Raw genomic sequence first — 11808 nt, 5'->3', positions numbered from 1 at the left:
TTAGTCAACTTGACTAAAACCCAATTTGAGGATTTTTCCACTTGTTTTTGGCTCTTGATCTCGGCAGTCTTTGAGAGATTTTTGCGGTGCAATGAGATTAGATTTTGTGGCTTTTTGTGTGATTTTTTCACAAGTTTATGGTAAAAATGTGACTGATGAGAGATATACGCCTGTTGTGGTAAACAAATTGATGAATTTTAAAAAAAGTGAAAAATTTGATTTGTTTTTGTTGTGAATTGAGACAAAGAAAGTTTGATAAGATTGGAAGTTTGTGGAGGAGGAATTTGAATTTTTGTGGGCGGTTTTGACAAAGTTTGGATTGATTTTGTGTGGAGTCGATTAGATTCTGTAAATTTCTTGTGATTTTTTGACAAAATTCTCAAATTATCGTCAAATTTAATTTTAAATTGACAAAATTTCGATCAAAAATGTGAATTTTATCTAAAAATTGTCACTAATTAATTCGAGTTGACTTTAATCGACTTTTTCATGCCGAATTTGAGTTGACTTTGTGTTTTTGTGATTATAGTGGAGGAGTTGAAGGAGAATTTTGAAGAATTTTGAGAAATTTTGAGGAATTTTTGAAGAATTCTGGGAAATTTTGTGGAATATTAATTAAAAGTGGCAAATTTTGGAGAAATTCGCATTTTTTGAGTGAAATTTTGTCAATTTAAGCTGAAATTTGAAGATAATTTGTGAATTTTTGATGAAAATTTGACTGATTTTCAATCAAATTGCTAAAATTTGTCAAACTTAAGTTCCAAAATTCTCTAAATATTCAAAATTGAGCAAACTAACAAATTAATCAGATTATTACCAATTTTGTATGAAAAAGAGGACTGTGTGACCCTAAGTATGACCCTTCCACAACTCCCACAGCTCTCCCATATTCTCCGAAACTCCATCAACCAAATCCCATTAATTATCCTCCTTCAAGCTTCTGGCTTCAAGCCAAAGATCTCAACATCACGATTTCTCAATGTTTTAAAGCCAGTGGTGGGCAACCTGTGTGTCTCGATAAATTATATGCAGGATTTTCCGATCCCGAAAAATCACAAGAATTCCCGAAAATTTCAATCCCGATTCCGATTCCGAAAATTTATCTAGACCGGGACTTCGAGAAAGCATAATAAATTATTGGAAGTGCCATGATTCATATGAGATGTGTAGCTTCAGTCGAGATTGTCCACCAAGGTGTGTCTTGACACACAGTTTGTCCACCACTGCTCTAATTCAGCAACAACAAACTCCAAACAGAATCCAATCTAATTTTTCTGCACAACATTCACAAAACAAAAAAATAACAAGAAATATAAAAAAGTTGTAACAAATTGCAGTCGAAGGTTTTTATTAAATATTCGTGCTTTTAATTTTGTTCAACAGATGTGGCATGGCATGGGTGACTCATGTTGCTTTGTTTTTTCACTCGGATCACTAAAAAAGTTAATTGAAAGAACTTTGGACAATCGAATTTATGTAAAGTCATTGGAGATTGGTGGATCGTACATCAGAGATTATGAGTCGGGATATTTTATACATCCTGATAAGCAGGTGAGTTTTGTTTTGAGAATTGTGGATGAATTTATGGCGCCCAATGCACAACCCATTTGTGACTATTTCTATTGAAAAAACGACAGCATAATTGAGTGTCTGAATTTATGTGAGAAAAAATGAAGGAAATGTGCATTTTTTGAGAAAGTTGCGACATTTCTTGGAGATTGATGAAGTCAGGGGTGTAGTCAGGTAATGCTACTTAGTTCCCTTCGCCTCGAGAAGGCCTCTAGAAAGTCCTCCATGTCTATACCCAACTATTCTCGGTGTTGGGAACGAGTTGTGTCCCAAATGAATACGTTTAAGGCTCGGTGGAATTTACTTCAATCAGTGATATAGCTAGGGGGGACAGACATTGAGCACACATTGGACTGAGTAACTTAAAACTGACTTAAGGTCGGATTTCATCGAATTAGGTCTAAAGTCAGAGTCATGTTGCCCTGAAGCCGGATTTTTGGACGTTTGCGTCTTATCCCGAAGACATCGGGCACATAAGTCTCCCCCTCACCCTTAGCTACCCCTCCGAAGCTTCACTTCAAATTTTGCCGGCATACGACAATTTCCTTCATTTATTATATTTAAAACACAGCAAAAAAAAATTATTCAACACTGCAAGTAGCCAAGTTCATTGAAACTGTTATGCGTGATGTGATGGAATGATTGGAATGCGTTTATGTTGTCGATTGTGCATGTAACGATGTAAAACTCTAAAAATTCAAGTCGAGCAATTGAGCTTGAAATTAGAGGAAATCTTCTTTTACATATACGGCAACAAACTAGTTAATTACAATAAAATAATGACTTAAAATTCAAGCTTCAAGCAAGATTTAAGTGAATCTAAATTAAAAATGCAAAAAATAGAAATGAAAATGAAAGCTTTTTTTTGTGTGATTTTTGCTTAACGAATTACTTAGTGGAGTGAAACTTATGCTAAATTGTGGCTGACTTGTGAGTGATTTTTGGCTAAAAATTCAGTATAAATTTGGTAAAAAAACATAAAGTTTAATTAAGTTGAATTTAAGCTATAATTTTGGGGCTTTTGCAACTTTTTCCTGAAGATCTGGCATGATTCTGACCAAATTTGGTTGAAACTTGGTTTATGAAAGGGACACGGCGAAGAAATAGTCGAAAATCCGTCTTAAGGTCAGCTTGAGTCATGTTTCAGTTCAGATTTGATGAAATTCGACCTCAGGCTAGACTCAAGTCGGGCTGGGTTCGAATTTATAGTCACTTCTAAGACTTGTGCTGTCATATTCATCATGATAAAGCAGGGTCGCAGCACACAAGTTGCCAACCACTATGAGAGAGTCACGCCGGTCTGAAGCAGCAGAGAGTCTCAAAAAGTCGACCATTTACGATACGTAACAAGCGGACAAGCCCCTAATCGATATTCATTCATAAGCAACTACATAAAATTTCTTCAAACAAAAGAAATCCAATAATTTACGTTACATAAAAGAAAAAAAAAAATCTTTTGTGAATAAATCGAACGAAATTTAAATCGCAGAAAGCATTTTATTGTGTTACGTCACATTTATGCAAATATATCCAATATTGTTGTCGACTGACCAGTAGCATTAAAAAATTGAATTTATTTATAAGCATTTTTATTTGAGCCAATTAATATTTGGATGTATTTTTTGTGCTGCATATATTTAACAGATTAATAAGCAATAAAATTGAATGCAAATGTTTGAATTTATGACGAACCTGCTGACCGTGATTGAGTTTATATTTATATTTTTTGACAGTTATTAGACTGCAAAATGGGACTTGTTGAAGTTGAGGAGAACTGGTCATAGTTAGGTGTAAGGTGAGAGCACAGGTAGACATAGTAGACAGAACTCGGGGAGTCGGACTCCAAATGGTTTATAGAGGTTTATAGAGTCAAAAATAAGGTTTGACAAAGAAATCAGGAATATCCAGAAATGTCCGGCTTCTGGCTGATTTGACTCTGGCTTGAGGTTGGATTTCATCAAATCTGGTCTAAGGTCAGAGTTACTCTACTCTGAAGCCGGATTTTTGGCTGTTTTTACGAATTGTACTTGCTTTCCCAGATGCTTAAAGCCTAAAAAGTTGGAATTTTAATTCAAAAACTATTAAGAAATTTTCACATCTTTCCCAACACTTTCTGTCCATTTTCAAGATACATACACACCTCAAACTCGGAAATGACGCCCTCTTAAGTCACCTCTTGCATTACATAAAGTCACTGTACCATACCATATAATTTTGTCTAATTGCTGTACACCAAAGCATTTAATTCATAGACACAAATGAAATCTTGCTGCAGACTTGTCAATAAGCAGTCAAACTAGAAGTCAGTCTAGTCTAAGCTTGCGACCCTGCATCGACACATTCACAAATCTAGCTCAAAGCTACCAGTTTGTCAATGAACTTAACCAAATAATTTTTATTGCAATCGAGTTTTTTTTTCTTGATTTTCTGTCCGATGATCGACGTTTGTGCAGCCACAGCTACAGACTTTACATTTTGACCTTCACGTCAAGTTATGCTGATGAAATGGATTTAATTGCATGTTTTATGATCTGTAGAAATTATGGGTTGTGATTTGGTGCTTAATATGCTGACTATTTTACATAATTTTCTATTTTCTTTGTCTAGATTGAAGATGCCTGCTACCAAATATCAAATGACAAGAATCTACAGAATGGCTTTAATGCAATTGGATTCTCACAAGGTTCACAGTTCCTTAGAGCACTCGTACAACGATGCCCAGCAGCCAAAGTTAAGAATTTGATCACATTGGGTGGACAGCATCAAGGTATTGATTTATATTGACTCTTGTTGCTCCCTGGTTCCGCCCTGGTTCCTCTCTGGTGCCGCCTTGGTTCCTACCTGGTTTCTACCTGGTTCCGCCCTGGTTCCGCCCTGGTTCCGCCCTGGTTCCGCCATGGTTCCGCCCTGGTTCCTCCTTGGTTTCTCCTTGGTTCCACCTTGGTTCCGCGCTGGTTCCTCCCAGGTTCCTTCCTGGTTCCGCTCTGGTTCCTTCCTGGTTCCTCCCTGGTTCCGCCCTGGTTCCTCAATGGCTCCTATTTGGCTCCCCCATCTTGTATTTGAGAGGGTTCTTTGGTATAGCGCCTCAAAGTGAAAGCGGAGGTTTGACTCCAAAATCCCCTCCTTGGACTCCCTGTTGTTCCTTGAATTTCTTTATAAAAATCACAAAAATTCCTAAATTTCTCTAATTTTTTCCATCCATTTTTAGGCGTCTACGGCCTCCCAAACTGCCCATCTCTAACTACAAAAACCTGCGAATATCTACGTGAGATTCTCAACTTTGCCGCCTACGCCGGATGGGTACAACGAACCCTCGTCCAAGCCACATACTGGCATGATCCAAAGAACGAAGATGTCTACAGAACCAAAAGCACATTCATAGCTGAAATCAACAATGAAAAGTCCATTAAGCAGAAATACATCGACAGACTCCAAAAATTAGAAAATTTTGTTATGGTTAAGTTTATGAATGACTCAATGGTGCAGCCTGTTGAGAGTTCATGGTTTGGATTTTATAAGCCAGGCAGTGATGTGGAACTGATGACATTAGAGGAAAGTGATATTTTTACAAAAGATAAGCTTGGACTGAAGAAGATGAAGGAAGATGGAAAGCTGAAATTTATTGAAATTGAAGGAAATCATTTGCAGTTTAGGAATGAGTGGTTTATTGAGAATATTATTAATGCTTATTTGAAGAATTAGGGTTACTTGAGGGGGGAACGTAGTTGGGAGAAATTGTGGGCAATCCGGGTGAATTTTGGGGTAAATTTGGCAAATTTGGAGTCATTTAAAGACTAATGTGACTAAAAACATCAAGCAGAGCTCGAAGTCGACTCGGATTTTATACAGAGTCAAGCTGAGTTGACAGTACTTCAATATAGAAGCACCTTTACTGGAATCCGGACTCCCAAAGTCCTATCAACTCTGGAATCAAGTCGAATCTAGTCGGCAATTCCATACAAAATCAGAGTCGACTTCTAGCTGTGATATTAAGAATGTTGAGCTGATTAATCACATTCTCATATCAATTTCGATCAGTTCAATATCCTTAATTGATGCTGACCTAATGGAGATTTGATGCCTTTTTTCCAATTCGGCTTCCGAGGCTAGTTATGTTCAAAATTATTTGTATGAGATTAAAATGAAGAAAATTAATATATTATTTAAACAAATTGACGAATAAAACAAATTTTGTAAGATTTTAATTGGTTTTGTTAATATTTTGATCCATTCTACATCCTTAGCTCACTAATTTACATACTCAAGTGAAATCCTAACTGTCGTAACCTCTTCCTTAGCACAAAACTATTAATCGATCCAAAATCCGCCTAAATGGACTAAAATGCGTTGTAACTAGTTAATGTCTAGTTGATGACTAGTTCTAATGTATTTTTTGTTCACTGTGTCGATCTCAGGCATGGTTGGCCTAACTCTGACTTATTACAGGGTTTTGATTGAAGTCCAACACTATCCCAGAGCTATACTAGCCTAATTCCGGATTTTTAATCGATTAACCGACATGTGCTATTCATTCATCTAGATCCTCACCTAAATATCAATCTAATCCTCAATTTCTCAACTTCAACCCAACAACAATTGGATCCTTCAATTCAAAATTGGACAAACTTGCTGCCAATTCCAACTTTTCAGGTGTCTTGTCACAAACTTCAAATGTAAATTTACTCAAAATGTTAAAAAGCAGCAATTTTGCTTCCAATAATGCAAAACGTGATCCGATGCAGACCCTAGGACCAGATCCAAATGGAATGTAAGATCCATCAACAATTGATCCTTTCCTCTCGTCACTGAACCTTTCAGGGTCAAATTTCTCTGGTTCCTCATAGTACCTCTCATCATGATGAATTGAATAAATTGGCATAGTCACAATGTCTGAATTTCTAAGCTTTATTATCTTTCCATCATCTAATTTCAGCTTATAATCCTTGCTGCATTCTCTTGATATGACACCAGCTGGTGGCCAGAACCTTAAAGCTTCTGAGATGACCATGTCGAGGTACTTCATCTTGTGAAGTGCTTCATATGTGACATAAGCTCCATCAAGACCCGCAATGACGTCATCAACCTCATCTATTAATCTCTGCTGGATGTCTCGGTTCTTGGCAAGTGAATAAGTCGTGACTTGCAGCAATATGTTAGTCGTGTCGAATCCAGCAAGGAAGAAAATCAGTCCTTGTGCCATATAATGCTCATCCGTCCAATTTGTCATCTTTGTGCTCTTTGCCTTCACATCATACTCAATATTTGCTGAGAAATTTGACAATTCAGCCTCGTTGACTTCATTTTCTTTGTCCTGCATCTCAAGTTGTCCCTTTTTGGCTTGCATGAGTAGCTGAATGACATCCGGACGGAAAATTCCTTTTTCTTCGCGTTCCTTCATCACTTTGACGATGGCATTGTAGAAAAATTCATGGACGTCCTTCCTAGTCAGCTGAAGTTTCAGCAGGACGTAAAGCTTGTGGGCGACCATGAAGATTATGACTTTAACGAACATCCAAAAGTCAACTTTTTGAAGGCTCATTGTGAATTTAAAGAGTTCGCTGTCTTCGTTCTTGATGCAGTCACCTTTGAAGCCTAAGACAGCTGAGCATATCCCGTCAACTGTGTATCTTGAGAAGGATTCCTTGCAGTTGATGATCACGTTTCCAGTTCCTCGTGCCTTCTCTTCGTAGTGCTTGATAAAGTCATTTGTACAGTCTGACAATATCCCGAACATCATCTTCATCTTACTGCTTGTGAATATTGGACTTAGGATGTTCCTCATGTTGCGCCACTCATCATCAAATAGCGCAAATAGCATACGACCTGATAACTTATCCATGTCTGGATTTAGGTTCTTATCATGATTCACAAATGTGTCAAAATCTTTGATTGTAATTTGCTTGATAAATGCAGCATCGCGTATCATAAAAGCTCGTTTTGTGAGACTGAATGATGGAACGATTCTGGAAATGAGATGAGGGAGGTGATTAAGGTGATTATGCAGGGGTGGGCCACCTTTTGTTTGTCGTGGCACATCTTTTTGGTTAGCCAAGGCTGAAACAGAACATGACACATGGTTCCTGGCATTTTTTGGCGGTAAACAAGGGTGTCGCAGCACACAGGTTGTCCACCACTGTCAATTCATATCCCTTACCCAAAAAACCCACAATTTTACATAATCTACTTACTGTTGTCCCTTAAATCGATTATATTGATCGATTATGCTGTCCAAGAAGTTCTCCTTAACACTGAATATCTTCAGCATTGTCAACCAGCCTTTACCCGCACCTTCATAAGGAATTCCTAAACTCTCTAAGTCATCGTAAATTCCTTTAAGCTTTCGATATACAAGATATCCAGCAAATGTTGTGATCCAAACAATTATTAAGCTTAAATCCATATTTTAAGTCCAATTTTGTGAGATTTTTCAATTTATTTGACAAAAACTTGATTGGACATGTTCAATTGAACGATGTTTATGATTTGACTGACGAAAATTGAGACTGACTTAATGCTTATCAGAATATTTTCTCTCAAATATTTCTCACCTGCGAGGTTTGATAACAAGTGATGAAGATTGTATTAAATTTGTGAATATGTGTTTTTGGAGATAAGAATTCATATTTGGGGTTCTAGATAGTCGATAACAAGACTTCCCGGTCTCAGACTAAAAGAAAATTCTACAGCAAGTCAGAATATAACCGACCTGGTTCGTATTTAATGCCTTGACCAAATTCGACGATATTATGACGTACTTCAGCCATATATTTTTGATATATTAAGCGATTTGTGCTATTTGGGAAGGAACTAACCACACCAAAAATTTGTAAAATTGAGAAATCCGAGAAGCACAGTGCAATGAAATGCATTTGATACGATTATCGTAAAAATGAGTAGAAACCAGCCGTCATGGTAGCCTAATGACTTAGTCATTCCTACGATAATGTAGCAGTGCTCTAGCAAATCCATTGTGCTGTTCGGGAGACTCTCCTGTTCATTCATTCAATGTCAAAAAAGGAAGCCAGCAGTTAATATACTCAAATATTTATTAAACTAGTCATACGTTTGGCTTTATGGACTAACTCGCCCATTTACTTAAAAAATCAACTACTCTACAATCTACTCAAAAATAATCTCATTTTCTTGACTTCAATTCCACAACAACTGGTTGCTTCAAGTCAAAATTAGCAAAGCTTGGCTTTAAATCAAACTTTTCAGGTGTCTCGTCACAAACTTCAAATGTAAATTTACTCAAAATGTTAAAAAGCAGCAACTTAGCTTCCATTAGTGCGAAACGGGATCCGATGCAGACCCTAGGACCAGATCCGAATGGAATATAAGATCCATCAACAATCGATCCTTTCCTCTCATCGCTGAACCTTTCAGGATCAAACTTCTCTGGATCCTCAAAGTATTTTGGGTCATGATGGATCGAGTAGATTGGAATGTTCAAAATGTCACCGCTTCGTAGCTTCAAAGTATTTCCATCACTTAATTTCAGGCTGTAATCTCTGCTACATTCTCTGTTGGTCAAAGCAGCTGGTGACCACATTCTGAGTGCTTCACAGATGACCATGTCCAGGTATTTCATCTTGTGTAGTGCTTCATATGTGACTTGACGTCCTTCAAGGCTTGCAACGACTTCATCGACTTCATCGATCAACTTCTGTTGGACATCCTTGTTCTTAGCAAGTGAATAAGTTGTGACTTGTAGTAAAATATTAGTCGTGTCAAATCCAGCAGCAAAGAAGATGAATCCTTGTGCCATAAAATGTTCATCCGTCCAATTTGTCATTTTCTTGTTCTTTGCCTTTACATCATACTCAATATTTGCTGAGAAATTTGACAATTCAGCCTCGTTGACTTCATGTTCCTTATCCTGCATCTCAAGTTGTCCCTTTTTGGCTTGCATGAGCAGCTGAATGACATCGGGACGGAAAATTCCATTCTGTTCGCGTTCCTTCATCACTTTGACGATTGCATTGTAGAAAAAGTCATAAACTTCCTTTCGAGTAATTTGAAGCTTCATCAGCACGTAAAGTTTACGGAATGTGACAAAAAGTAGAAGCTTAATTGTGGTAATCATGTCGATTTTTTGGATGGTCATTGTGAATTTGAACAGTTCACTGTCTTTATTCTTGACACAGTCACCTTTGAAGCCGAGAACAGCTGAACAGATGCCGTCAACTGTGAATCTCGAGAAGGATTCCTTGCAGTTCATGATAACCTTTCCATTCTGCCTCATTTCATCCTCATAATGCTCAATAAAGTCACTGGCACAATCTGACAAGATCCCAAACATCATCTTCATCTTACTGCTTGTGAATATTGGACTTAAGATGTTTCTCATGTTGCGCCACTTGTCGTCTTGTAAGGAGAACAATATGAAGCCTTGCATTGTGTCCATATCCTCGTTAAAATTCTTGTCATGATTGACGAATGCATCAAAATCTTTGATTGTAATTTTCTTGACAATTTCTGCATCGCGGACTAAGAAGGCTCGTTGGGAGAGGCTGAATACTGGAACGATTCTAGAAAACATTGGGGATTTTAAGAATTGGATTTTGGAGTTTTGAGTTGGAATTAGGGGGTGGGGTGGGGTTATGAGGTGGAAATGGGAGGGTTTTGATGGAAGGAAAGGTTGAGGGTCTGTTGAAGGTCCTGGCATGGAACAATAGTGTGAATACACAGTTCCAATGGTAGAATTATACCATAAAATACCATATAAGCATCGAAGAACTTAGTCTGAGTACCCTCAGAGCTAGTAACACATTTAGAGTCCGAACAGGACATTAGGGGTGCAGACTGGACATTGGGAGTCCGAATAGGACATTCAGGGCATATAAAGTTGAACTTTGGGTGTCCGGACAACAAAAAAAGCTCAAAAATCCACAAAAAAGCCTCCACATTGACATTCTGTCAACTATGTCCCGTATTGCTACTCAGCTATGACCCCCATTAAACCACAACATATTTCTTAACCCAAAATACTCACTGTTGTCCCTTAAATCGATTGTATTGATTCATAATCGTATAAATGAAGTTCTCCCTCATCAGAAATATATTGACAAAATCCTTGTATGTCTTCACAGCACCCTCGTAATGCATTCCAAGTCCATCGTACTCATCATAAGCTTTTCTAAACTTCCTATACAATATCCATCCAAGGATGATTGCTATCCAAATTATTATGAGTAATATGTCCATGTTTATATGAAATTTGGATGTTTAAAATGAAAATTGCTTCCACTTTATTTAGTTTAAGGTATTGAACTGAGTAAAATGTTCTCACAATGGTTCAATTTATGTGAAAAAATGCTCACGGAGCTCTCACATTTTTGGACTCTATCTATCAATTTAATTCAAGTGTAAGCCAAGATAATAAAAATTGTCTTTGTAGTTGTTATGAATTGAAATTTTATATCAATATTGCTGTTCAGACTTGAAGACTGTAGGGTTGAATTGGAACTAAGTTGGTATGGAGAATAGAATCAATAGGCTTGCATGTTAGCTGTGACACTAAGCAGTTCACGAGACACAGAAGTGTGCTGTTGAGCATATTTTGAGAAGCTGCTATCTTACTTGCTCACATCGCTGACTTAACTGATCAATTATGATGAATAGGATCCCGGAATTGTCACCATAAGCTAGTTATATCGCTAGCTGTCCCTTGCTAATCATCAGTGCTGCCTTTCTCAACAGCCTCTTTCCTGACATCAGTTCTATGCCCATCTAGGTGATCTCTTAACATCAACAAAATCAAATCTAAAGTTCTTATCAATAACAGCTTCAACAGGTCTCTTAGACACATTACCGGTTCAACGTAGTCTGTTGTTAATAACTCGTCTTACAATACTAGCTGTGAATAGCTGTTGCTGTGTTTTAAATTCGATTAAATTCGTTATTATTTCCAAGAAAACAACAACTAAGTTATCACATTTTGATTAAATCTGATTTAATTTAGCAAATTTTTCAAGTTGAAGGTCAGTTTTTATTGTCATATCATTTGTTGCGATATTCAACTCAGAATATTCTAAGCAGCGTGTGTATAACAGAGAGAAAAATGAGTTATTTAAAGGTCAGAAAGAAGAGTTTGTTGTCATTTTAGATAATAACCGGCATGCAGTGATGTATTCTAAAGCAGAAGTGACTTAATTGATCCAAAATGTGAGATTTAGATCAGATTGAGTCTGGGTTGGCATTCTAGACTGTAGCATGGTGCTTTGGGTACTTCCAAGA

General features: G+C 37.2%; 2 protein-coding genes across 2 annotated transcripts; one reads left to right on the top strand and one right to left on the bottom strand.

The window, feature by feature from the left end:
* The first annotated feature begins 7 nt into the window (after nt 1–7).
* On the top strand, nt 8–5774 carry LOC139100019 (palmitoyl-protein thioesterase 1-like). The gene is made up of 4 exons (XM_070652597.1): nt 8–178; nt 1384–1551; nt 4177–4336; nt 4778–5774. The coding sequence occupies exons 1-4, from the start codon at nt 92–94 to the stop codon at nt 5269–5271; spliced, it is 909 nt and encodes a 302-aa protein (XP_070508698.1). The 5' UTR covers nt 8–91; the 3' UTR covers nt 5272–5774.
* On the bottom strand, nt 5759–10853 carry LOC139100376 (uncharacterized). The gene is made up of 4 exons (XM_070652991.1): nt 10565–10853; nt 8714–10100; nt 7758–7972; nt 5759–7532 (listed from the first exon to the last, which is right to left on the bottom strand). Exons 1-4 carry the CDS (start codon nt 10774–10776, stop codon nt 6137–6139), a joined length of 3210 nt encoding a protein of 1069 aa, XP_070509092.1. The 5' UTR covers nt 10777–10853; the 3' UTR covers nt 5759–6136.
* Between the last annotated feature and the right edge of the window lie 955 nt (nt 10854–11808).

Source organism: Chironomus tepperi, unplaced genomic scaffold, assembly GCF_022539635.2.
Source record: "Chironomus tepperi strain 1889 unplaced genomic scaffold, CSIRO-AGI_Ctep_v1 contig_58, whole genome shotgun sequence".
NCBI classification, from domain to species: Eukaryota; Metazoa; Arthropoda; class Insecta; order Diptera; family Chironomidae; genus Chironomus; species Chironomus tepperi.
The sequence above is the reverse complement of the archived record's forward strand: the minus strand, read 5'-3'. Positions and strand labels throughout refer to the sequence as shown.